Source organism: Castor canadensis, chromosome 3 (genome assembly GCF_047511655.1).
Source record: "Castor canadensis chromosome 3, mCasCan1.hap1v2, whole genome shotgun sequence".
NCBI classification, from domain to species: domain Eukaryota; kingdom Metazoa; phylum Chordata; class Mammalia; order Rodentia; family Castoridae; genus Castor; species Castor canadensis.
In genome coordinates, this window is record NC_133388.1 from 32,419,321 (window position 1) to 32,446,616 (window position 27,296).

Below are 27,296 nucleotides of genomic sequence, written 5' to 3' on the forward strand. Positions count from 1 at the left end.
GGAATGGTTTACCTAATGAAGTGTCCTCAGAGCCAATATGGTGATTTGAGGGAGGTGCGTGCAAGAAACCGCAACTATAATGAAATGTAGATGAGGCCTCTGGCTAACCTGTAGAGTTGAGAAAGTCCCTTTTGGTGTTCGTGCTTTGGACCATTGGCAGCTGTACCAGGAAGTAGCCTCAACCAAAGTCAACCATTACTCCAGAACAATGGAGGAACAGAATGTGTGGCAAAATGTACCTGGATATGATGCTGCTCCTGTTTCCTGGCTCCTCTGTGATATTGTTATTTCCTTTCTGTCTGCCTGACCATATCAGTTGGAGCTGAGAGAAAGAGGGGCTCTGCCATTCTTGGACCCCAGAGCCTGGCATATGACCGGGACTTATAGATGCTTCTTGAGTGAGTGAAAGAAGGTGGGCTGTTCCTTGAACCATGTTATTTCCCTGCTCCAGAATCTCCAGTGACTCCCCCTTACCCAGTCCATACAGCTCAGACACCTTCCCCAACATTTCAGGCCATCCCCTGACAGACCCAAACCTGTTCTTCTTTAATCTCGCTAAGTCTCAGTGTCCTCATCTGTAAAATGGTGATAAAGTAATGACAAAAGTGGGTGTAAATAGGTTGGCATTAACCTGGTTTCTGCAACCTTTGGCAAGGTATTTAACCTTCACACTTTGTTTTCCTAACAATAGAACAGTAGTAGTATCTTCCTCTTAGTTCTGGAGAAGCCTACATGTGGGAATGCATGTGACGTGCACTATTGGCACAGAGCCTGGCACAGAGTAACTAACCATTCATTAAGTTGTAGCACCAGTGGATGCTCTCCACTTCCCACTCCGTGCGCCTCCCACATAAGTAACTGCTGTTATTAATGTTCCAGTGGATCCTTCCAAGGTTTCTTCATGAATATACAAATAGACATAACATGTATCCTTATTCTTTGTACTTTTACACAAAGTTTACATGCCCTACACCAGGAGTCAGCAAACTTCTTCCTTAAAAGGCCAGATAGTAAATATTTTGGGCTTCTTATGACATACAGCTTCTGCAACCACTCAACTGCGCCCTTGGAGAGCAAAAACATTTTAGACAGTGAGTGTGGTTGTGTTCCAATGAAACTTTATTTATAGAAACTTACATTTGAATTTTATATCATTTTCTTATGTCAAGAAATACTCTTCTTTTGACTTTTTCTTCCCAACCTTTTGAAAATATTGGATGAAGCCATTGTTAGGTCACAGCCTGAATAAAAGCAGTTTGTGGGTGGGATTTGGGCTGTTGTTTTTTTCACATTTTAATGTGTCTTGGAGAGCATTCTTTGTTGATGGGAAGGAGTTGCTTGTGTCTCTAGGGCACCTGACTCCATTGTGTGGATGGATCCTAGTTTATTCATAGAATCCCCTGCTAAAGGACACCTAGTGGGATTTGGACAGAGTGCAGAGTGGAGAGCCAAGCAAGAACAGAGTTCCTGGGGAATCAAGCTTTGAGCTGATTGAATATGGAGTTCACCAAGTTGTCCCACCTGAGACAAGGAAGCTGGGGCCTTTGATCTTCCCTTTGGGGCAATCATTGGCTGTATGGTATAGTGGTGGGAGGAGCTTCTCAGGTGTTTCCATTGGCTAAAAGTAGACCTCAGAAGTCACAGGTATAAGCCTTTGGCCATCATCCTTGCATCAGCTAGGGATGTCCTAGCCACAAAAGGGGCCTAGGCAGGGCAGCATCAGTGCCCACTCCAGTAGGTTTATCTGCAGGCTAGACAAAGCACACATAACTCACTTGGCCAAATTGCCCTCCATAAGAGTTGTGTCAACTTAGACACTCCTGCCAGCAACATCTGAGAGGGCTGGTTTCTGCACAGCCTCAACAAGGAGTGGGCCATTAAACTTTTGGAGTTTTGCTCCTCTGATGGATTGAAACATGCTATGTCATAGTTTTCATTTCCACATCTTTTATAAGGAGAAAGGTTAGCATATTTTCTTCTGTTTAAGAAACACTTGTTTGTTTTCCTGTGAGCTATTTGTTTATATCCTTTGTGGGTTTATCTTTTAGGGCTGTTGTCTCTGCCTTTTCTGTTTCTTTAGATGTTATGGAGATTCAACTTTTGTCTGTGATATGAGTGCACATATTTTTCCCATTTTGTCATTTTTCTTTTTATTTTATTTAATGTATTTTATTTAATGCTTTGGGCCAAGCACAGGCTTTTGATCATAGAGTTGTTTGATTAAGTAAATGATATATTATGTAAAACACTTAGCATGGTGCCTGACAGCTGATAGGCACTGAATGGCAAATATTTCCTTTCCTTCTCCTCCCCTCCATTCTGTGTTTATTTAAACTGTGTTCCTTGTTCTTCCTTAAATGTGGGTGATAATTCCCACTTTCATGCATAACTTACATTTTTTTTATAATCTAGAAGGTCTTCTTCCTCCTCATTTTGGGCTTTTGAAACTGTACTGATCCCTCCCTTAAGTCCCAGATCAAATGTCACTTTTCCCCCACTCAGCCTTTCTAGAATTACTGCAGCTCTCTTCATCATCACATCCACCTTGGGTCCTAGTTATTTGAATGCACTTGCCATGCTTTTGCTGAGCCTCAGTTGCTTCATCTATAAAATGAGTTTTCTTGGAAGAATAGAAATTTATTTTGATTACAAAATATCTGTTCTACATGATGCATATTTATTGTCTAAAAGTTCTGAAAATATAGAAATATATAATGTTTAAAACCATAGTTGCACATACACTGTCATTTCCAAGGAGTGGCCACTGTTTCCAGATCCTTCCTTAAGCCTGTATAAAGATCTGTGGCAGCAGGGAGAAGTTTTTCTTTTTTTTTTATTTTGGGACTGGGGTTTGAACTCAGGGCTTTGCATGCTTGCAGAGCAGACACTACCACTTGAGGCACATATCCAATCCATTTTGCTGTTGTTATTTTGGAGATGGGGGTGTCTCAAGAACTATTTTCCTGGGCTGGCCTTGAACTGCTATCCTCCTGATCTCAGCTTCCCAAGTAGTTAGGATTGCAGGCATGAGCCACTGACACCTGGCTGAGAAGTTTTGCTTAAAACATAAAACTGCAGGCTGGGCACCTGCAGTTGGGCAAATAGTTTGCAAGCTCTGAATTCAAACCTCAGTCCCACCAAAAATAAACCAACCCCCCCACCCAAAACTAGAGGCATTCTATCCATATTATTCTGCAACTTACTTTTCTTGTCCACCAAAGTAACATGGATAAGAGAACATACTTAAAACACATGGATCAAGGCTCAATATATAGCAACAGTAACTTTTCTATTATCAGCGAAGACTCTTTTCAAACAAAATAGTATTTGGAAGCCCAAATTATTTATATCTTTATAAATTTTAGATGGAGTAGAGCTGCCAGGCAAGGGTGAAAAGGGAGGGAGCAGAGGGCATTGGCCTCTCTACCTGCACATCTGCACATCCTTGTTTGGAAATCTTAGTGAGCGGGGCGTTATGAGCGCACTGTTCACATTTAACTGAGTGGATTTGCTATGGGTACATGCTGTTCACGTGGTTTTCATGTGTGTCTGAAGGTCCCAGTGGCTGGGATGAGATTTTTTCCTTCCTCAAATTGGCTGAAGGAGTCCTGGGGTCTTCAGGTGGAACCCTCCTTGAGGGTTCAGTGGCTGTCCTTTGGCTTGATGCCAGTCTACGACAGACTTTTTTCAGGCCTCACAAAGAGATAAAGAAAATAAAGTCAATGTGGTAAGGTTTCCAGAGTTAAGCATATTCAAATGTTTCTTTTCTTGGCATCAGTAGATCTTTTCCTTCATGAAATTGTGGTGGTAATGGTTGGTAGGTGTGTGTGTGTGTTAATATCATATCCACCTAAATAAAAAGTTGGAAACTTTACATAGGTCCCAAAATTTGAGAGTTTTTCTGATACATGAAAGTCTAGAGATGGCTGTTTTGGTCTACTGCGGCAGCTTTGCCCGGACTTCCCTTGAACGGCCCTTGAGGTGGCAAATGTCATTCTTATGCCCAGTAAGTTTGGAAACCGCTGTCCTTTGAGCTGCTCTTCTAAGGCTTAGCAATAGAGCCTCTCCCCAGGAGAGAGAGATCCAAGTTGGGCTCCTTTTCATCGAGCCTCTACTTGGTTCTGCTGCCACCATTCAGCTGTCCTTAAGAATGGCGCTGTTTCTTTGACCAAACATGGTGTCAGATCCTTCTTTTCATGTCCCAAATGACTGGGCTTACAAACTCTGTAGTCTCTACCCCTGCTGCCCTTTTAAATAAAGATGGTAGCCCCAAACAGTTGGAGACCACCAGGAGACAGAGTTGAGTCAGGAGCTTGTACCCTCCACTGTCTCTCCCTGCCCACCTCCGAGGACCAGGCTTATGTGTAGCAGGGGGATAGCAGTTTCTTAGGTGGGTGCTCTCAGTGTAAGATGTAGAACTGACTTCCTCCTTAGGTAGGGCTGTTTGACTTCTGTCATTTAACTCTCCCCATCACAGCAGTAGATGACAACTAATTGGGCTCAGAAGATTCTGGTTGTTAAAATTGCATTGAGCCCATTAGGCACTGTTTGAACCTTTATATGTAAGGATATTTGGAAAGCAGTAACAAGTTTTCTTAGAGTTTTCTATTCCCTTTAGATGAAGAAGAATTTTAAGTGACTGAGTCAGTTTCTTATTGGCATAGGGAAAAGTATTTAGTTCAAACTGTAGCTAACCCCTTTTTTGCTTTTGTTCATGCAATTTGAAATTTCTGGCCTGCTTTTTCAGCTTGTGACCATTTACTTATATTTGCAAAATAATAGCATGGTCTCACTGTTCTCTTAGTCCTTGCAACAGTCCAGTGAAGTAGGTATTGATAGTCCTGTTTTACTGATGATGAATTTGGGGCTCAGAGGATCTAAGTGTGGTTCAAGGCCACACTGCTAAGAAGAGGCAGAACTGGCATCTGTCAGAGCCAAATCCTATCCATTGTCCTCTGCATAGCCAGATCCTATCTACAGCTAGGTAAAGTACGCTTTGTTGCTTTTTTTTCTTCTCTGTGGAGCAAACCAACTGGCCTGTAAGGGTTTCAAACTCTTCTTGGTACCATTAGCATTGAGTTCCAATTAGATAAACAAATGACATCAAGAATAACATAGTAATGACCACAAGCCATCAAAAAAAGCCCTTTGAGTTACCATCTTGACCAGAACTCTTTGACAGGATCAATCTTTTTTAAAAAATGATTCCTTTCACCTCTGAGGGTGCTTTGTGGTACTGGCACTAACCTGAGCCATAGCACCAGCCTGGTACCCCAGGAAGAGGCTCCCTGTGACATACCAGCTCACACACTTCTCTGCTCTCTTAAGCATTCTGTAGAAGCTGTTGGAAGGATTGTTCTTTCTCTGCAGCAGGTTGCATTGATCTCCTGGGAAGGAGGAGCAGGTACTTGAGGTTTGGGCATCCAGTTTGGCTCATGATAGCTGCTAGAACTTCTGTGGCAGCTCACAGGCCCTCAGTCTTCCTCCAGCCCCTAAACTTTGGAAGCAGGGCAAGAATTTGCTACAGACAGTCCCGGAAGGAAGAGCAGGATTGAAGTGCACAGGACTTGGGCCATGGGGACTGGGAGGGGCTGGAGGGTGCTGGGGCAGGTAAGGGGTGGATGGGTGACCAAGCTCTGACATCCCTTCTGATTTGGTTTCTGCCAGGAAAAGATAAGAAGGAGCAGAGAAGTCATGGCCTGGGCATCTGGGGCCAACGGTGGTGGGTGGGGATGGTGGTGCTCCAGTCCTTATCCCACTTGGGCAAGAAATCCACTGTGGAGGCTTGGGATGGGACCTGACAGGGTGGCCACCCCTGAGGCCTGAGCAGAGGCTTCCAGGTTTAGTTTCTGTCAGGGTCGGGGCTGGTTTGTTGGATGGCACAGAGCACAGGCTTTGGAGTCAGGTTGCCCTGGCTGGAATCCCAATACTCTAATTTAACTGTCATATGACCTTGGGCAAGTCCTTAACCCTTCTGAGCTTTGATGTCCACAAGTGCTCATACCCTCCACAGTCTACATGCTGTTGTGTATACAGTGGTTCATACACATTGTGTCAATGCCAGAGTATTTACAATACAGGCTGCCTTGCTAAGTGGCCTGCCCAAAAATAAACACACAGAGAATGTTCAAATTTGTGAGGCAAACAACTCAAACACTTTAAGATGTCACAGAACATGAGCAGAAAGTTTCACAAGTAGTAAATAGATCCATGAACAAAATTCCAGCCTCAGAAGAAATGTTAAAAGGCAGATAAAAGGAACACTGAAGGACCATTCTATGCTTACTCAATTTAAAAAGTATAAAAGTTAGTAATATGATACACTGGTGAGGTTTGCACTATGTGGTACATTTATACCCTTTTTAGTTTTAATCCTATTGGTTTATTATTTATTTTTTTACTCAGTATTTTTGTTTGTTTCTTTGAGACAGGGTCAATCCTCCTGCCTCAGCCTAGCATTGCATTATTTGAACTGATTATCGACCCCCTTAAAAGTTGTACTTATTAGTAGGGTACCCTATAATGTTGACATTTATGCATTTTAATGCCACCCTTTCAGAAAACAATTTAAAAGTATGTATTAGAGCCATAAGTGTTTGTAATCTTGATACAATCCTTGTAGCCCAAGGAATTGAATTAATCCTAAAGTAAAAACCCTCTTCAAAATGTTTGTAATAAAAAAATTTTCAAATATATAGAATAAAATATAATAGTACAATGAATCTTCCTACAAATAAAAATGGTTAATATTAAAATTTTTAAATAATAATAAAATAAATAATAAATAATAAATAAATAATAATAAATAATAATTTTTTAAATAATAATAAAATAGTACAATGAATTCCCCCCAAAGGAATATTTTAATAGAAGAAAAAAAATCATATGTGTAAGAATATCATAGTTAAAAGTTAAAAACCATTTAAATATGCCATAGGAGAATATCTAAGTTGTGATTCATCTGTAGATAAAAATCTCATGGGGCACTGAAAATGACAAATGCAAAAACTGTGGAGTTATTTAAAGTGTGAGCTAATGTTAAGTAGTCCTTCTGTCCTGGGGCACCACTGTGTCCAGGAGTCAGCCATGGAGAGGGAAGATGGCAGCCCCAGAATATTCATCCAGTGCAAGGACAGAGATGTGAACAGCCACTTGTGTGAGGCCACAGACATTCCCCTGTGCCACGGTTCTCTCCTCAGGACTTTGAGCGGGTTCAGCCACACCCGTGCCCCCCAGCAGCACACGGGGCTGTCCCGGACTGTCCGGCGTTATCCAGCCACCACTGCCAATGGCCAGCTGACTTCCAATGCTCTGCCTATGGGACTGGGACTTGAACAGAGAGACAGCGCCCAGCAGGCAGCACATCTGGACCATCCCTCATCCGCCTGGGGTAAGGTACCCTGCCTCAGGGCTTAAAAGATCAGGGCATCTAAATCTCTGAGCCTTCCTCACCTCACCTCTACTCCCCCCTCCACTCTCTGGGAGCAACTGAGTTGTTGCCTTGACCTGCCTTCTTTCAGCCAATCAACAAATAGCTTTTGAAAGGGCCAAGGATGTCGTTCAGTGGTAGAGGTGCCTAAAATGAACAAGGCCTTGTGTTCAATTCCCACAAGGAAATGAAAGTCAAGCAGTACTTGAGCATTTGCTTTTGTGCCAAGCTCCAGGGGTGCCAAACTAGCTGGTCTGGATTTAGCCCCTAATGAGACCCTGGGACCTTGGCTACTCAATTTCTGCTTATCTGTCATCCCCTCCTGCTTTTGCTTCCTTTATATCCAGTCATGAACCTCAGCTCCCAGGCCCAGATCCTTTCACCTTATCCTTCCTGCAGACTTAACCCTCTTGGACCAAAACAGCCAGCTGCTTCCGTAGCTCTGGGCCTCCACTGCTAGGAAAAGCCCAGCATCTCTGGATTCTCACCATGGCACACATGGTCATTGCATAAGGCCCTTCCCTGTGTGCTCACCATTCTCACTCTCCTGTTCCTCAGAGCAGCTAACCCAGTCCTCCCCAACTTGGTCCTCTTACAGAACTGGGAGCTAGCCACTGCCACCTTCTCTCTGCACAGGCAAACTTCTTGAACCCAAGGCCTACATGTGCTTTTTCCACTTTCTGTCTCCCCTTTCCCTTCTCAACCCTCTGCCTCTGGCCTCCTTCCTGGGCTTCCCATACTGTATTTATGGCTGTTCTTTATATTCCATTGCCACTACCCTTGCTAAATGAAGTAATCTCAGTTGTGTGTGAGTGTGTGTGTGTGATCCTGGTGTGAACTCAGGTCTTGCTCTTGCTAGGCAGGTGCTCTACCATTTGAGCCATGTCTTCAGTCCAACCACAGCTCTAACAACTGCAGTGACATCTCAGCCAGTCACCTGCCTCCCAGTCCACCCTGGCTGGCTCTCACTAGTCCTTCCCACACTTCCTCCTTGATATCTTGCTGGAAACTTTTCAGCATTTTCCCCACTTCCCACCAAATAAAATGCCTGATCCTTGTTCCTGTAATCAGGCCTATAAAGCTGACTGATCACTCCACAGGCTTTATCTTCCTCCATTTCTCTTAGGAAACTCTCCTCTCTGACCAGGTTGAGCTACATCTCATTTTTCTTCCCTTTGGCTCAAAGCCCAGCTGTGGCACTTGCTGGCTGTGTGATGTGGGGCACCCACAACATCTCTGAGCTCAAATCTAACTGTAAAGTGGAAATGTTGAGTGGACTATGAAATTTTCCAACACAAAAATGGCGATTTCTAATGGTTCTGTCTAAGGTAATAATTATCAAGAGAGCTGAGAACGTACACAAAGTGTGATCGGTAGCAGATACATCCATGGGCTTTGCAAAGGGTGACCTGGCATGCAGTAGATACCCAGCAAATGCCCTGGGCATGGATACACACCTAATCCCATGGGCCTTTCAAACCAAGCTCTGGAGGTCAAGGCATGCCTCTCAGCTCTGCCCCCTGGATCCAAGCCCTCTCTCTACAGGGATGAATCTCACAGAGAAAATCAAGAAGATCAAGATCGTCTTCACTCCTACCATCTGCAAGCAGACCTGTGCCCGTGGGCACTGTGCCAACAGCTGTGAGCGGGGAGACACCACCACCCTGTACAGCCAGGGTGGCCATGGGCATGACCCCAAGTCAGGCTTCCGCATCTGTAAGTCCCTTTCCCCCAGATGATTTCCAGCTGGTCCTGAGGGGTTGGGGTGGTCACAGGGACACCTTGTACTGAAGCCCAGATCCTCTATGGGAAGGAAACCCACTGCTCTTGAACTAGGGCTCTATCAGTTGTTCTAAATCAGCCAGAGAGCTGAGTCTTCTCTCAGTCCTGTCTCAGCCTGGCTGTGTGACTAGGCAAGCCACCTAACTTCTTTGAGTCCAAGTTTCCTCAAAAGGAAAGTGAAGGAGTTAATAGTGTCATTGCCTTGTGTCCTAAGTTATTGTAAGGGACAGAGAGAGAGAGAGAGAGAAGAAAGAAATTTTTAGAAAGGCCAGGGCTGGTTATGATCTGCCCTTCTTCACTCAGGGGCATCATGGAAAGTCCCTACATTTCAGGGAGTTCTGGGGTCCCAAAGTCATCCAGATTTGGTGTCCTGCTCCCCCTGCTTCTTTGTTGTAACCAGTTGTCCACATGGTGGATGCTGTTGGTCTTCCACCGCCAGTCACCTTGAGGGTTGATATCATAGATTTCTGCCAGATCCCCTGCCTGAATGGAGGCCGCTGCATTGGCCGGGATGAGTGCTGGTGTCCCGCCAACTCCACTGGGAAGTTCTGCCACCTGCCGGCTCCACAGCCAGACAGGGAATCTTCAAGGAGGGGTTCCCGCCACAGGGCCCTGCTGGAAGGCCCCCTGCAGCAGTCCACCTTCACTCTGCCTCTCTCCAACCAGCTGGGTGAGTGCTGGGCCATGGACCTGGGAGGAGCACCGAGTAGGGTGATGCTGTCACCATTGCTGTGCTAGACGGGGACAGGGGAGTATCTCCAGTCCCTTCTTCACTGTCAAACCTCACTCTTTCTCCTGGGTGTCCTGCCCTCATGGAACCCACAGTCTTGAGCAATAGAGGGATATGGATGTGAAGTAGCATTTCAACATACAGCTTTTCTTTTTCCCTGCCATCCATCAGTAGGTAACAAATTAGATACCAACCAAATCCAAAACAATACAAAATAAGCCCACCAGAAATCTGCTGGAGTCAAGGGATGGAGAAGACCCTGATCCTGGAGTGTTCTGAGAAGGCTGCATAGAGGGATGACCTTCAGTTAGCCCTTAACCATGGATAACAGAGGGAGGGACTGGTATGGACCAAGACATTGACCAGGCCAAATCAGTGGCTGGCACTCAGAGCTGTGTAGGGTGATTGGAAAGAGGAATCAGAAAGTGAGTTTGCAAGAGAGCTGGGGGCATGGCTCAAGCAGTAGGGCACTTGCCTAGCAAGTGTGAAGTCCTGACTGCAAACTCCAGTACTACCAAAAAAAAAAAAAAAATGCAAACATACACACACAATAGGGAAGAAAGAAAGGGAGGGAAGTTTGGGGGAGACACATAGTCCAGGCCCACCTGGCCAGGACTGTGGGAATTCTTTAGGGGGTGGGAAAGTGGGGGTGGGGCATTTCCTGGCTCTAATCCCAATCCCTGTGCCCAGCCTCCGTGAATCCCTCCTTGGTGAAAGTGCACATTAACCACCCACCCGAGGCCTCCGTGCAGATCCACCAGGTGGCACGAGTGCGGGGTGAGGCAGACGGTACCCCAGAGGAGAACAGTGTGGACAGCAGAGCCCCACTCCGACTCCCTGCCAGCCACAGCCGCGGCCACTGGGACAGCAACAGCATCCTGGCTGGGGCCAGAGAGCCCCCTCAGCCACCACCCCCAGTGGTGCCCAGACATCGGGGACTGCTGGGCCGGTGTTACCTGAGTACTGTGAATGGACAGGTGAGAACACAGCTTCTTCCGCAACCCTGGGGCTTGCAGAACAGCTATTGCCACTCCCCACTCTGCCCTTCTTATTTTTGTGAAATGTGTCTGCAGAGTCTCGCATTTTTCAGATGGAAAAACCCAGGATATAAAAGTACCTGAGTACGGAGAGGCTAGGCCTCTTACCTGAGCTATATGTAGTACCTGTTAGGATCAGACACTCAGAACACCAACGAAGGCCCCAGCAGTGGAGCTGTCACCAGTGTCCTTGGTCAAAGGTAGTCTAAAGTTGGTCCCAGAAAATCCTGGGCTATCTTAGAGCTGAGCCTAGGGACACTCCAGCACCTGGGTAGTAGGACTGTTAGGATCTGGTGAGTTTAATCTCCAGTCTCATCCGGGATCACAGAGATGTGGAATAGAAATTCTGGTTAGACTCCAAAGCCCTATTGATGTAAAGATGAAAGTTGCTCCCTTTCCCCTGTAGGCATCCCCAGCCTGTGCTTGGAGATCAGGTCAGGTACCTAAGAATAGAGGCTGGGCCAAACCCAGGGTGGTTTTTCTTGAGGTTGCAGTTTGATATTTCTGAGGTTAGGGGACTGGAGGAGGTCGACAGCCAAGGAATAAGGACCTGAGTCCCAGATTGTCCCTGGCCTCAGCCTGGGTCCCCATTCACAGGGAAGACCCTCACTGAGTGATCCTGGATGTTGAAGGAGGAAAGCCCATCCTTTGGGACCTCTTGTCTATGGACTGTAAATGGCCATAGGAGGTGGTGGTTCACAGGCTGCACAGGATAGATCTTGTGTCTGGGGTGTACCCCCAGTGCAATGCTAGGGCCTGGTAAAGTAGACACCCCTTTCTCTGCTTTCTTCCAGCACATTGGCTGACTGCCTCCTCCCCAGCCTGGGACATCTCTTCCACCTGGGACAAGGGGCATCCTCTGGCAGAATGTGTGTCTGTGGCGGGGGCGGTCTGTGACCTGGGGTTTCCTAGGACATCTCTGTGCACCACAGAGAGGGAAATGGGGAATTCACAGGTGTCCATGGCCTCTTTTCCAGTGCACGAACCCCCTGCTGGAACTGACTGCTCAGGAGGACTGCTGTGGCACTGTGGGGGCATTCTGGGGGGTGACCTCATGTGTCCCATGTCCACCCAGACCAGGTGAGTGTTGGTATCAAGGTGGAAGGTTGGGGGAAGCCCTCCCGGACCCTGGCTTTTGCTGCAGGGCACACCTTACAATCTCCTCCAGGAATTTGGAGACGGGGCAGGTAGAACAGGCTGGTAAACCAGGCAGGCTTCCAGATCTGCTTGAGGGAGCCTTTGGCTGCCACATGAGGCTTCTGATAGCTCAGCCAGATGAGCCCCTCTCCCTAGCAGCCTGACCCCCTGTTCTCCCTGACAGCCTACATCTAGTGCCAGACCCTCCAATATACACCCCTGCCCAGGCCCCAGGGTCACAGAGGTCCTGATTTGGTGACTCAATGTTTCGCTCCTGTACCCTGGGGAAGGGGGCTTCAGGTCTCCTTCTCACCTCCTTTCCTGTTCCTGATCTCTGAACCAGGGTTGAGTGTCAGAATGTTCTCAGCCTTGGGATGTGAAACCCCAGTCCTCTGTTGTCTTTTGGATGATGGGGAAAACCAAACACACATTCATTCATCCATTCATTCATTCATTCGTTTGTTCAGCAAATCCTCACCAGGTACCTCATGTGTGCCAAGCACTGAGAATTCAGGAGTAAGCAATAGGCCCATTCATGCTGCTCTCAGAGGTCTCGGTCTGACATCTGAGAGGGGCGGCCAGATGTCTGTGCCTGAGAATGGCTTCTGTCTACACAGCCTGTCTTCCCCTCCAGGCCTCATTCCTGGGCCTAGGCCTGGGCCTGGCATGGATTCCTCTTGCCTGTCAGCAGTTAGCGAGGTGAGCTGGTTTTGTGGGGGGCCTGGAGCAGAGCCCAAAGGTGGGAGGGACAGGGCTGTTCCCAGCATCAGACTCAGTGGTGGAGCTGTGACTAGATTTTCCAAACTAAAAATAAGTGCAGATAGTTTCGCAGTGTGGTTGGGTTTTTAGTGAAGCAGCAAAGGACACTATTCAGCTACCAGGCTTGACACATAGCAGGATCAGTCCCCACATTGCCCACTAAACTCTCTTGCCTTGGCCCCTTTACCTATGAAATCTGGCCCTGAGAGGTAACAGTGAATGAGAGGGTACTATCCAGAAGCTATTCCAGCTGGCCCTCCCTATCTGCATTTCTGTATTTGCACATTCTACCAACCAGGGGTTGAAAATATTTGAAAGAAAATTCCTAAAAGTTCCAAAAAGTAAAACTTGAATTTGCCTCCCACTGGGCACTGTGCTGAGGTGATATGTAGTCACAGGTTTTTTACAGCCTCTCGCCATCTGTCTCTGGCACTCATGGGAACATTGTTCACCTCGCACCTCGTTTGTGTACTATGTAGTACAATGGCTGCATTTGTACTGAATATGCTCAGACTGTGTGCTTGTCATTATTTCCTAAATAATACAGTGTAACACCTATTTGCATAGCGTTTACATTGTATTAAGTGTCATAATGAGGATTGGTGGTATGGCTCAAGCAGTAGAGAAACTGCTTTGCAAGTGTGAAGCCCTAAATTCAAACCCTAATCCCACCAAAAAAAAAAAAGTATTATAATTAATCGAGATGATTTGAAGTATACTGGAGGATGTCCATAGGTCGTATGGAAATACTACACCATTTTATAGAAGAGATAAGCATCCATGGATTTTGATATCCACAGGGTCCTGGAATCAATGTCTGTGGACACTGAGGGATGACTATACTCCCACTATTTTATTATCATTATTGTTATTATTAGAAGTTGTCTGCAAGAAAAGGAAAGAGACAAGCCCACTGACCTTGTGGAAAAAACACAACTGTCTGCTCAATGTCTCTACTGAAGGCCAGAAACTTTTTTGCCACTTTCTTTCTTTCCTTGTTTTCCTTCCTCCTTCCTGTTGAGTCAATTCCATATCCTACATTCTGTTTAGCCAACATTTATATTGACCAAGACCCATTGAAATGCCCATGGCGTACGGGCCCTGAGTGGACAGTGGAGAAGGAAATAAAGGCAGTGTCTGCACCCCGTGCTTACAGTGTAGTGGGGTCACAGATAGCTGGTGGATATCATAAATAAAGAGGCTAGTGCAGTGGCTGGACAAGTGCTGAGTGCTGTGGGGACCCAGACAGTGGAACCAGGTACACACAGGTCCTGAAGCACCTTAGCAAAAATTAGGAAAGGGGCTCCTTTTGGTTTGTCCAGACCATCTTCATAAAGACTCAGATCTAGAATACCAATATTTCCCTTTGATATAGTGCTTCTGTTCAGTGTATAATCTGCACATCTGTACACTGAGGGAAGGTGGCCCTATTCAAGCTGGTAGACCAGAAAGCATCCTAGAGCAGGTGACATCCAGGATGAGAACAGAAGAATGAATAGTGGGTAGGACAGTGAAGAGGTGGGGAACAGTTTAGCAACTCAAGGAAAATGCATTTGCAGGTGAGACCAAGAAAGTAGGCAACATTTCCTAGAACACGATGTGTCCCTTACTGGGCCCTGCCTAACCCTAACTCTCCTGAAGGAAGACAGACACATACAAAGCATTAGGTAAAGTAAGGGATCCCAAGCTCCTTGAGTGGACAGGTTCTGGTTCCCAAGAGCTGGCTCCTGCAGACAGGGCCTATCAGCCCTCATGGGGGCATCCAGGACCTGCTGCTGCTGACCTAGGTGCTGACCTGCCCAGGATTCCTGGCCATGTAGGGCTGTCTTTGGAGGCAGCATGAGAGAGCTCATCCAAGAAGCAATTCCAGAGCAGCTATAAGAGTTTCTCCCTCTGTCTTGGGGTCTGGGGGCTGCCATGGTGTTGCTTCTGGAGTCTTGGAGTCAGTTGATGGAGGGGAAGAGTGGTCTCTGCTGGCAACAGCTGTGGCAGAAGTAGTGGGGTCATGGACTGTGGCTGAGAGTCCTCACTTGCAGGCTGCATGCCTGCCCACCTGTTCTACTCCTGGTCCTAGCCGTGTGTCAGCCTTATAAGCTTGGCCCACTGAATGACCAAGGACCCTGTTCCCAGTAGAGTTGACCAGCTCTGTCCAGGCAGGGCCTGGTTCCCAATGGTGGTGGGTGTGAGAGCAGAGCTCTATGGGTCAGGTGCTCTTGTGCATCAACCACACCCTTCCACACACACCCTAGCCTCCTCCCATCTCTCAGGTTGTGGTCTCCCCGTTCTCCACATTCCCTCCCCCACCATGTTCAGCACAGCTCAGCAAGATGGGCACCATAGTACAGAATCTGGAATGTCAAACATTCCAGCACACTGAGCAAGAAATAACCAAGACCAGGGCAACGTAAACATTGAAAACACATGAAAGTGCAGCTGGGCACTGTACAGAGAAGGGCAAGATGTTAGGGAATCTTGTTTATGTTGACTATGTGCCAGGCACCTAGCTCCACACCCGAGTCCAGGGCTGGCAGGAGGTATTTCTTTAAGTAGGCATGACAAGTAAGCTACTGTGCAAGCATCAGGGGACAAAAAATCAAGTTGCTGGGGTAGGTGTGGGGGATGTCTGACAAGAGGTAGGACTTCTGGGTTCTAGAACATTCTTAACCCTGGTGGCTTTGCCTTTATTTATCCTCTGATCAGATAAGACTATGCCTCTTTGGAAAGGCTTTGTCATGCCCAAGAAGGTGGACTGGCAGAATCAGGTACTGGTGTTTGAACTCAGGGCCTTGTGATTTCTAGGCAGGTACTCCACCACTTGATCCATGCCCCAGCTCACTATGCTGGACTGTTGAAGGTCAGAGTAGAATCCTGTTACTTCTAACGTAGGAAAGGACTGCCTTGAAGTCTCAGCTGCATGGCACAGACAAATCCCTTTTCTCTCAGAAGAATTCCAGAGCCTCCTTCCTCGGGAAGATGATTCTGGACGTCAATCTAGGCCTGCCTGTGAATCCCTGTCCTCTTCCCCTCCCTCTGAGGGAGAGATACAACATGTTCCCCCATTGACCTTCCAGGATTTAGCCTGAGCTGTGTCTTCCTAACCCCTTGGGAGTTATCAAAGGTCCCAGATCAGAGCCTCTCCAGTGCCCTGCCAGTGTCTGGGAACACACCACTCTCAAGAATCACATTGATTGAGGCCACATTTTTTAGTTTCCATATAAGACAGACATCTGGGCTGACTGGAAAGTTGGCAGTGGCCCCATCAGGCTTGGCACTGGCTGTGTCAACCCCAAGGCCCCTTTGCTGGAACGGGTGGGGCTGGCACATGGCTCAAAGCCCGCAGTGGTGGGCTCCAACTGTTTGCCACGAGATCATCTTTCTGTCTGCCTGGCCTAGGATGAGTTCACCTCAGAACCCAGGCCCCTCCCTGTATCTCCAGGGGAAGCTGATTCTCTTATTTTGTTCCTTCAAGGAATCCAGCATCTTTTCCTCCTAAAAACAAGAATGGCTGCATGTTGCTGAACTTTTTACACTCTACTAGCCCTTTTTACCTGCCTTGTCTCACTTAACTTGCACAACCTGCAAGCTAAAGTTCTCAAATCCTATTTAACAGATGAAGAAAATGCAGCTCAGAGAAGCCTGAGGAACTTGTCCAAGGCCACACAGTGAGGACAGGTGAAACTAGGACTCGAACAACAGTGTGCCTGATTCTCAGCTGACCCAGATCTCTGTTTTTCTGGGGAAAACCTGGGCCTGCCTGAGGGAAACCAAACTCAGGAGACTAAACTTGAATTTCTTAGCCAAGAGGATGCACACCAGGATTGAATTTTACAAGTTAATGTGCATGAAGAACAATTCCCATCAAGACTGAGTCCAATAGACAGGCAGAATAACAACACATAGCCCTCGCCAGAGAAATAAGGGATGGTCAAAGAATTGCCCCAGGCAGAGGGAGTAGGTTTGTTCTGTGTGGTTCTAGAGAGAAAAAAACAGAAGTATGGATGCTTCTGGTATGCAGAGCTCAACTTGAAACTGAGCACAAGGGACAACGAAAGGCTGCAGGTGCCCAGCAAGAAAATGGGTTGTGCGTAGAAGTATTGAGCTCCTCATAACAAGGGGTACACCTCCCAAGAACAGGTTTCACAAAGAAGGTGAGGAAGGACTTTTGAAAGAATAAGGATTCAAATGTATGTTTGAGGATTTATTTGAAATCCAACAGAAAGCCAGCTTTGGTTTACTTTGGTGTGTGACAAGGGTAGCTGTGTGATGCCTGTACCAGGGGAGGGGAGGATATCTGAGGGTGATGTGGTCCAAGAGGAGAAGAGAACCTCAGGGGAAGTCCCAGCAGCAATCTATTACTGTTAGTTGCCATCATCAGCACTGTTTATTCAGAGCATTTGGACGTGCCAGGCACCACGCTGAGTGCTTTCTAATTGTGCTGCATCCTTGTGATGTTTACAGGTACCACCAGAAGCAGAAGTTGGGCCCAAACCCCAGGTCCATCTATTCCAGATCCCTGCTTCTGGCCACGCTGTGATTCACTGCCTAGACTCCATCTGGGGCCCTATCTCAGTCACTTGCTAATCTAGCAGACCCCAGCTTGGGGAACAGCTGTGCTAGGGTGGGGCTCCTGTTCTCTGGGACTCTGGGGGGAGACACCCAGTCCCCTGCCTTAGAGAAATGGGATTGACAGAATTCCAGTCATTGGGCAGAAAAAGCAATGTGTCTTTGGCTGGGTGGTGTTCTGAAAGCTGCATCCAAGGGATTGGAAGCCTCCTGGGAATTGTGTCCCAGGCTTAGCTAGCTCCCTCCTGGTCCCCTCCCCCCAGGGGTGGAAGTTCATGACACATGGCATTTCTGGCCTGCAGGGCTCCAGGAAGGACTGGGCCTGGGGTGGCTGATAGCTCCTGTTGAGCTGGGGGTCTGCCCAGACCCCACTCCACCTCACTGTGGTGACGGTGGCCCTAGTGTTTCTCTAAGGAAGTAGTCAGAGGCCACATTTGGGTGGAATATCTACCATCACTGAAGACACTGAAGGGAGCCACTGGCACTTCACCAAGGAGGAAAGTCTGAATAACGAAAGCTGTGATCATTACTAAAGTGCTGTTGTACACAGAGAGTTACACGCTTATTTAGTGTTCACAATCCCTCAGGAAGGACTCATCATCCCCATTTTACTAATAAGAAAACCCAGGCTCAGAGAGGTTGAGTAACTTGTCCAAATCCATCCAGCTGTGCAGGGCAGCAGGCCAGCTTTGCTGTCCTTAAGACTTGCTGGAAAGAAGGAAGGAGGGAAGGAGGGAAGGAAAGATGGAAGGAGGGAAAGAAGGAAAGATGGGAGAAGGGAAGAAAGGGAGGGAGAAGAGAAAAAAGGAATGAGGGAAGGAGGAAGGAGAAGGAGTAAAGGAAAGAAGGGAGAGAGGGAGGAGGGAAAGATGGGAAGGAGGAAGGGTGGGAGGGCAGGAGAAATAACCCTTCGGAAGCATCTCATGGGACCATATCAGGCATTGTCCTAGATTTGATCTGACATTCAGTCAGACATACTCTTGACAACCCTATAAACTGAGTTTCTGTCTCCACTTCTACAGATGAAAAACTTTAGGCTGAAACAGGGTAGGAAATGTGTCCCATGTCACTGAGAAAGTTGGAGTAAAGTCAGACATTAGATGTGGATCTGGCTGCCCAAGCACCCACACTCCTTCTACTGGGCAAGTAGAAGTTTCTCTCCAGCATACCTGCCTGAGGTTTGCAAGTCAAGGGGTCAGGGCTCCAGCCTACTCCATGCCTTTGTGGCACTAAGCTCAGTCTCATTGGCCATGTGAGTCTGTTTCCTGGGCAGAGGGCTGTGCAGAAGGGACCTCCACATCTTCCTTGCGCAGGCACCTGTCATCACAGGCTAAGATTGGCGAGCTGTAAACAGCCCTGTGGCCAGACACACGTCTTCACCCTCTTCTCCCCAGCTCTGCCCATAGAGTCAGGGCCAACATTGTCTCCAGCAATTCATTTGGCCTGCTTGGGAGTCCCAGCAGCTGAGGGGAGGAATTAACAGGGCAGGGTAGGAGGCAGCCTGGGGCCCTCTGCTCCTTTCTCCCAATCTGTGAACAACAAGAATAGAGCAGATGGTGGTCAGAGCTGAAGTCAGGGACCAGAAAAGCTGAGGTCAAGGCCCAGAGCCACCTGGCCACATTTTCTTACCAGGAAAGTTACCCATGCCTGCCCTACACACTTCACAAACATTCTGTGGTGTTCAGATTCCTTGGAGTTCAAGTTGATCTCAGTTGGGCCCTTGGCAGCTACTTTGACTTTGTCAGGTCTCAGAGTACCAACTACAAGGACATTGAAGCTGGCCAAGAGTTGCTTGAAGCATCTGTGGGAATCACAGCTTAGCTGCTCTCTCCTCTCCTGATCTTCTTGCTGCACATTCTCTCCTCTCTTCTCTGACCCTTGTTATGTCCTTGGCCTGTAGGACAGCTCTCCACAGTACCCTTTGTCAACTCAGCATGGCTGGATGGATTTGGTTAGATACATTGTGGAGTCCTTGTCAAGCATCTGATTAGTGCTTCTGACCTGCTTCTGAGTACCCTTACATTTTGTTTTCCATTCCTTCTTCTCACCCCTTATTTAAAAAAAAGAAAGAAACAAAGAAGCAAAGAAAGAAAAAGAGAAAATAAGAATGGTCTCCGGGAAAAGTGATAGGCTTCCTGCTGGGCAGGGTTCTTCCTATGACCTCCCCTGAACCCTAGAGTTCCGTACCTAGACAACTCCTAAGGCTTGTCATGAATTCATTCATTTATTTATCTGGAGGCAGTGAAGACAGTGATTCACAATTTCTCCTCTGGAGCTATACTGCCTGGCTTCATAATCCTGGCTCCATCCCCCAGCGGGGTGACTTTTATAAGCGTGTTTCCTAGCTACTTTCTGCTTTTGTTTGTCCACCTGTAAAATGGGGATAAGATTATGAAGTACCTCCAAGGGCTGTTAGCAGGATTAAATAATTTTCTACATGTAAAGCCATTACAATAGGGCCTGGCCTGTAGTAGGTGCTGTTTCAGTGTTTGCTATTACTGTTTGTTTCCATTCAAATGAATACCCATACTGCTCTAAGGCGCTCGCTAGAGATGTAGCAATGGTGACGATGACAAAGATCCCTAACCCCCTGGAATTTATGGTTTAGTACAAAGTTGAACAAGCAAATAGGCAGTCACAACATAGCATTTTAAGTTATGAGCAAGGAAGGCTCACTTGTGTTGGGAGCACAGAGGAGGGGTACCTGCCTTCCCCCATCACCCAATCACACAGCTTGCTGGCTGCTGAATTCTCACTCAGGCCACATGGCTATCTAATTTTTTGCTTAAGAATATTCAAGATTGTTTGTCTGGACTGGATGCTGGACTTGATGTCATAGAGGGAACTAGCCCTCATAGTCTGCTTTTGGGAGGTGTGAGGAAGGGCAGAGAGAGCTCTAGTTTGGGGTCAGGGTTATTGGCAAGATCAGGAGCTTCACCAGAGACAGTGGCTTGGCAGCTGTTTCTCTTGGGAAGCCTGCCTTCATGAAGTATTGCTGGTCCAACAATTTCTCTTCAGACCAGCAAGAGCTCAGAATCCCCTTACCAAGGGAGGAAATCACTGTATAGAGAGAGCTTGTTTCCAGACTAATGACCACAGCCGGGTCCTCTCAGCTCAGTGCATTGCTTGGGTTCTCACGGTTTTCTGCAAGTGCCAGCAGCTGGTTCCCCTCTTCCTTCCAGCTGTAGCCAAGCTCTCTGCCACTCCTCTCCCACTCACCGAGGAAGCCTGACATCCGCTCCTTCTTGACATCTGAAGAGGTGGTGTTGCCCTGACCTTCTGGCTCATCAAATCTCCCTGATAATCTTTCTCCCTCTCCCTCTTTCTCGGAGTAGAGTGGAGTGGAAAGGAGATAGCCTTTACGGCCAAAGCCTAACTCACCTCCCACCAACTTCCTTACCTGGGCGTGTGCCTTAACCTCCCTGAGCCTCACTTTTCTAATCTGTCAAATGGGGATGAGGAACCCTGCCTTACCGAATTATTGTTGTGAGAAACGGGGTTATGTGCCCTGATGTCCTTCCTACTCTGAAGTATGACATGAATGCTAACTTGACATTATTCCTTGGTCCCCTGGCAACTGCCTTATGTTTTTTTCCCCCACCTTCTGCTCTTCATAATGTTTGGGCTGCATCTAACCAGCCTGTTTCTGAGTTTCTCCAAACAACGTCCATTCTCGCTTCCCTCCTCTCTGTTCTCAGCTCATACCACCAGGCCCTATGCCAGCGATGTGAGTGTTTCCCAACCTCACTCCCATCTTTCTGTCTCAATCTCAGCATTTTCCCACATTTCTCTCCAGGAGAGTGGCTTGCTAGGACTGAGCCTATCCCCACAATGGACCATGCAAATCCAGAACAAGGCAGGCCATCACAGGAAAAAAATACTAGAATTTCAAATCTGAGCATGGTAGCACATACCTGTAATTCCAGCACTTGGGATGCTGAGGAAGGAGGATCATTAGTTCAAGACTATCATGGGCTACATAGCAAGACCCCTGTCTCAAAACAAAACAAAATAAAAAACATAAAGTAAATTATAACTTTATTTTACATTTTTAATAGTAAAAACATTAGGTTTTACTAGGTTATATCCTCACTTGGTCTGTCCATATGTCAGACCATATTTGACACATGTCTTGTTTGGCATGCAGTGTGTCCTCAGGGAAGGAGGAGGGTTCCAGGAGACTGTGGCACTCCTTGTTTGTCTTTGTCATATTACAACATAGTGTGGTTTATGGTGCTTAGTTTACTGGATTTTAGGTTGTTTGGTGTTAACTAAACCAAGCCTCACAAAGTGCAGAAGTGGCTCTAAGAAGTTCCTGCAAAGAAACTGTGGGTTCAAAATATTACAAAGGGCTGGCGGAGTGGCTCATGAGGTAGAGTGCCTGCCTAGCAAGTAGGGGGCCCTGAGTTCAAACCCCAGTACCACCAAAAGAACATCAACAACATAATACTACAAAGGACATAATTGTAAGCAATCATGAAAAGTGTAATGCTGACACTTTTCACAATGCATGACTGACTACAATGTTAAAAAAAATACCTATCACATATGACCCAAAATGTACCTCAAGAACCAAATGACCAAGAAGACTGCGAAATATAGATTTATAGCTGCTATCATTAACAACAAACCTTGCTTTAAGTGTATGCTGTGCCTGGAGAGAGCAGCTAATGATAAATGAAAACTACCATGACTAGAAAAACATTTACAGGCTGGGCATGACGGGAATTGCCTGTAATCGCAGAACTCTGGAAGCTGAGGCAGGGGAATCATGAGTCTGAGGCTAACCTAGGCTATATGGTGAGACCCCATTTCAAACAAATGAACAAAAATGTAAGGAAAGAGGGAGGAGAGAGAGAGAGAGAGAAGGAAGAAAGGAAGAAAGGAAGGAAGGAAAGAAAGAAGGAAGAAAGATTTACAATCATGGAAACACTCAAACTTGGCTGTACAATTGGATGAAAAGTGTATTTCTCACATGTCTCTTGCTGTTTGCAAGAATTGATTTCAACAATAAAACATTTGAAGAACTATTTTTTTTTTGTAAACCACTAAAGAAAGGCAGAACTAGAGAACATGTATTCTCCACAGTAAGTGACTTCTTAGACAAAAATAAGCTGTTTGAGAATTGCCTTGTAAGCCGTTTGGTATTGATTTGCCAAACAGTTTTGTCAGTGTAGCCAAGTGATGCTCTGCTGGAATAAACAGGGTTTGGCAAGAGCAAGGACTGACAAGTGGGACATTGTGTCAAATTGAAAGGCCTCTGCATAGCAAAGGAAACAATTACCACAACCTACAGAAGGGGAGAAAGTCTTTGCCAGCTGTCCATCAGATTCCCAGAATATATAAAGAGCTCCAAAAATTCAACACCAAGAGAACAAACAATCCAATTAATAAACTGGCAAATTAATTGAACAGACAGTTCTCAAAAGAAGACATACAAATAGCCAATAAATACATGAAGAAATGACGACCATCCTTAGCCATAAAGGAAATGCAAATCAAAACAGCACTGAGATCCCATCTCACCCCAGTCAGAAAGGCAATCATCAAGAAAACAAACAACACATGTTGGCGAGGATGAGGGAAATAAAGAAACTCTTAAACACTATGGGAATGTAAATTAGTGCAGCCACTCTAGAAATCAGTATGGAGGGTCTTCCAAAAACTAAAAATACAACTACCGTATGATCTTGCTATCCCACGCCTGGGTATATATTGGAAAAAATGCAAGTTTGCATACAATAGACTCATGTTTATAGAAGCACTAATTCACAACAACCGAACTGTGGAATCAGCCTAGGTGTCCATCAACTGAGGAATGGATGTGTGGTATGTATGTATGTGTGTGTGTGTGTGTACACACATATATAATGTATATAATATAATATATATAATGGAGCATTAGTCAGCCATAAAGAATAATAAAATTATGTCATTTGCAGAAAAATAGATGGAACTGGAGATCATCATGTTAAGTGAAATAAAACTCAAGACTCAGAAAGACAAACATTGAGCGTTCGCTTTCAAATGTGGAATCTAGACTTAGAAAAACAAAAAAGAATGACAAGAGTGTAAAATGGGTGGACCATCTGGGAGGTGGGAGCCAGCAGGAGCAGCGAGGGTGAAAGGAGAGGATGAAGTGTGTGTGTGTGGGGGGGTGGATATGATTGAAGTACTTCATACACATATATGAAAATGAAATAATGAAACCTGATAAAATTGTTTGAAAAGGGGGGAGTAAATGATGATGAATTAGATCAAAGTATGCTATACTCATGTATGAAATATCCCAGTGAAATCCCTTTGCACAATTAATATATTCTATCAAAAAGAAAAAATAAAATAAAGTTAATTGAAAAAATAAACAAACATGAATTGGAGTCAGGTGATAGGGAGGGAGAGCGCTGTGTCACGATTCTTCACCACTGTGATCAGAGACAAGTTATTGCCCTGAGAGACAAGGCCAGAAGATGATCGCTACAGGAAGTCATCGTGAAGCTAACTTTAACCTCTCGAACCTTATGGTGTCTTTATGAAACTTTGGGTGAAACAGGTCTGTGAAAATTGCTTGTACCCCTTCAGAACAGGTGGATTTGTCTTGGCAAAGGAATTGTGAAACTCAAAGAGAAGTTCTGCTTCTTTTCTTTCTTCTTTTTTAAAAGCAGTGCTGGGGAATCAAACCCACACATGCTATGTGAGTGCTCCACCTGCAGAGTGCCACAAGATGGTGGGCACACTCACTCATCTGTCCCTCCACGTAATGGAGATGTTCTCCTTGTTTTAATTTTGTGTTAATTGTTTGGGATTTTTTTTGACTCTGTGAAATAGAAGGGATGTTGTGAAACTGAAGCAGAAAGTGTATCAATGTCGAAATACTGACAGTCATTTCCTTATTGCTCAGACAGCTCCTGTGTATCTATAATTATTTCCAAAAAAAATTTAAAAACTCAGTTGAGCCATATGTTACATGGCATGACGTGAATGTAGCAGAAAACCATACATGCAACAGTCATATGAAAAAATGATTTTTCCTCAGCATTTTTCAAAATTGTTTTTAACTGACAAAAATTATTTATACTTGTGATGTACAACATGGTGTTGTGAAATATGAATGACTAAATTAAGTTGATTACCTATGCATTACCTTGAATGTGCTGTATATGTCAATTGGCTCGATTATTTTTTGAGTACACTTAAAAATCTACGCTCTTAGTGATTTTCAAGTGTATACTACATTGTTATTAATAACAGTTGCCATATGAAACAATAGGCCTCTTGAACTTACTCCTCCTGTCTAAGGGAAATTTGTATCCTCTGACCAACAACTCCCCAAACCACTCCCTGCTTCACCTTGGCCCCTGTAACCACCATTCTAGTCTCTGCTTCTGTGGGTTGGCCTTTTTCAGATTCCACGTAGAAATGAGATCATGCTGTTTGTCTTTCTGTGCCTGGTTTATTTCACTTGATACCATTTTTAATAAAAACAAGGTGGGCCAGGAAGAGCCTGGTGAGAGCCAGACGGCGCAGCTGCCCAGGGCGATGGATGGCTTGAGGGGCTGCTGAATGGGCTGGACATCCAGACTATGCCCACTTTCCAACATGGGTGACAGAGGAGCCCTGAGGCCCCCGGTGAGACCTGTGTGTATCTTTACTCCTCAGCATCCCCACTGATTGAAAATGGCCAGCTGGAGTGTCCCCAGGGGTACAAGAGACTGAACCTCACTCACTGCCAGGGTAAGGACCTTGAAACTTTCACTGCCCCTGAAACCTCCCCCTTCCCATGTGGTCTCCATGTCTGGGAAGGGGCCCAGCCTACTTCTGTACCCACCTGTACCCTCCTCTCTCTGTAGCCTTCCTTCCTATTTTCAGAGTTGACGGTGGCAGAGGTGTGGGGGGAATGGGGTTTGAGCTACTTCCACTGAGCCAGGTGCTAAGTACATAGTGATGGGTAAGACCCATCCCTGTCCCAGGTGAAAACAGTTACACACAACAAAGGAAGGCTCTTGATGAGTGTTGTGGGATCTCCTGGTAAGGCCCAGCTCATGTTGGGAAAATCAGGGAAGGTTTCCTGGAAGAGGTGGTACACAATCTAAGCCTTTAACAATGAGTACATGTTGGCCAGCTGAAGGGAGCGCAGGGCTTCTAGGCAGAGGAATAAACAAAGTGGCAGTTTGGGCTGGCTGAACTGTCTGAGAGTTCCCAGGCACATAGCCTGTGTACACACAGGAGGTAATACCACTCACAGGTTTTGGGAAGTTGTTGAAAGCCTTGGATATGATGTTACAGTTTAGGAGCTCCCTCTAGGAGGTGATGAGGAGCCCAGAATCTTCTCAGGCAGAGGGGAGGCAAGTCAGGCTTGTGTTAGCAGAAGTATCATTCTGACCACGGTCTGGAGATACATGGATTGGTTCCCCTCCAGCTCTCAGTGGGATTGCCCAGGCACCTCTGTCTCAGTGAGGCATCTACTAAGGAGTAATTCCCCTTTATACCCAAGCTGGGTCATCTTTCCCATTCTGTGCCAATTTCCCCAAAGCCTGTGAGTGGGCAGGTGGCTCTGATGACAGGGGTCTGCCTGAATTATCTCCTGGTGCTGGAGGTGGGTCCCCCTTACAAACCTTTCCTGTTTAGCATCTGTACTGTCATCATGATCATCAATAGAGGGACCATCACCAAGATGGTCCTTAGAATATGAGGGTCATGGCTTCCCCTTGGCAGGAAGAAGTTTGCAGCATGAGAAGTTTCAGATGTCAGGGCCAAAACTAATACAGCTCCTTGTCTGAGGAAGAGCCTGCACCCCCACTGGCTCAGGGGTGTGAAGCCTGCCTGAGGTCTCATGATGGGCTGCAGATACACCCACTCCTGCTGAATCCACTCTTCCTTCCCCAGCCACCTCAGCCTTCTGCTTCCAGCTCCCTGCAGACATGCTCCCCTGGGTCTTGGGCCCTGAAGACGTGCACAGGGACATTCACCTATTTGCCACCCTCCAACCCAGACAGTTCCCTTTGCCAGTTTCCTCTGTTTGCATGTGACTTGCTAGAGTCACCAGAGCTAAGTGACTGGGAAAGTTACTTCTGGAGCCTCAGTTTCTTCATCTATCAAATGAGGACAAGTGGATCTACTAGATAAAGTTGCTTGTGGGCATTAAGTGGGGGACTGTATGTTAAATACCCAGCACAGTCTGCAGCATATAATAGGCACTCCATAAATGTTAACTCTTCAAATTAGGATGATTAATTATGTGCCAGTTATTGGACAAAGTGATTTGCAATTTTTATCTCATTTTATCCTTCTAACAACACTGTCTGATAGTTACTCTCATTATCCCCATTTTGTGAATGAGGAAACTGAGGCACAGAGAGAGGAATCACACTTAATAAATAGCAGCTCTCTCTTTTTCTTACCATTTTATTCGAAGAAAGTATTTAAAGGTCTCTGCACAGCCCTACCCTGCTATCAGGGGATGGGTTAGGCACTTGGTCATCTCCTCCACCCCCCTGCTCCCCTGCAGATATCAACGAGTGCTTGACCCTGGGCCTGTGCAAGGACTCGGAGTGCGTGAACACCAGGGGCAGCTACCTGTGCACATGCAGACCTGGCCTCATGCTGGATCCGTCACGGAGCCGCTGTGTATGTGAGTGCTGGCAGGGACCAGGGGTGGGGGATACCCTCTGGGAGTGCAGGCCAAGCTCAGAACAGTACATTTCCCCAGGCCTCATCACCCCATGACCTGAGCCCATGTTTGCTACTCACCTTGGAGTTGGGCCAATGTACACAAATGATGTGTACATCCTGCCCGAATCAGCGGTTACTGCTTCACTTTCTACTCCTGGCTCTCTTTCTGGGACTTGGCAGTTTGGGA

At 46.4% G+C, this 27,296-nt stretch overlaps 1 protein-coding gene across 2 annotated transcripts in view; it reads left to right on the forward strand.

The window, feature by feature from the left end:
• Window positions 1-27,296, forward strand: part of Ltbp2 (latent transforming growth factor beta binding protein 2) — a 101,967-nt gene that overhangs the window by 40,863 nt on the left and 33,808 nt on the right. For both annotated transcript variants that reach the window (XM_074067538.1, XM_074067539.1), the window contains exons 4-10: window positions 7,200-7,390; window positions 8,975-9,145; window positions 9,675-9,881; window positions 10,632-10,918; window positions 11,956-12,058; window positions 25,097-25,171; window positions 26,946-27,068. In XM_074067538.1, the coding sequence (XP_073923639.1) occupies window positions 7,200-7,390; window positions 8,975-9,145; window positions 9,675-9,881; window positions 10,632-10,918; window positions 11,956-12,058; window positions 25,097-25,171; window positions 26,946-27,068 (1,157 nt within the window). The remainder of the gene's footprint in view (window positions 1-7,199; window positions 7,391-8,974; window positions 9,146-9,674; window positions 9,882-10,631; window positions 10,919-11,955; window positions 12,059-25,096; window positions 25,172-26,945; window positions 27,069-27,296) is intronic.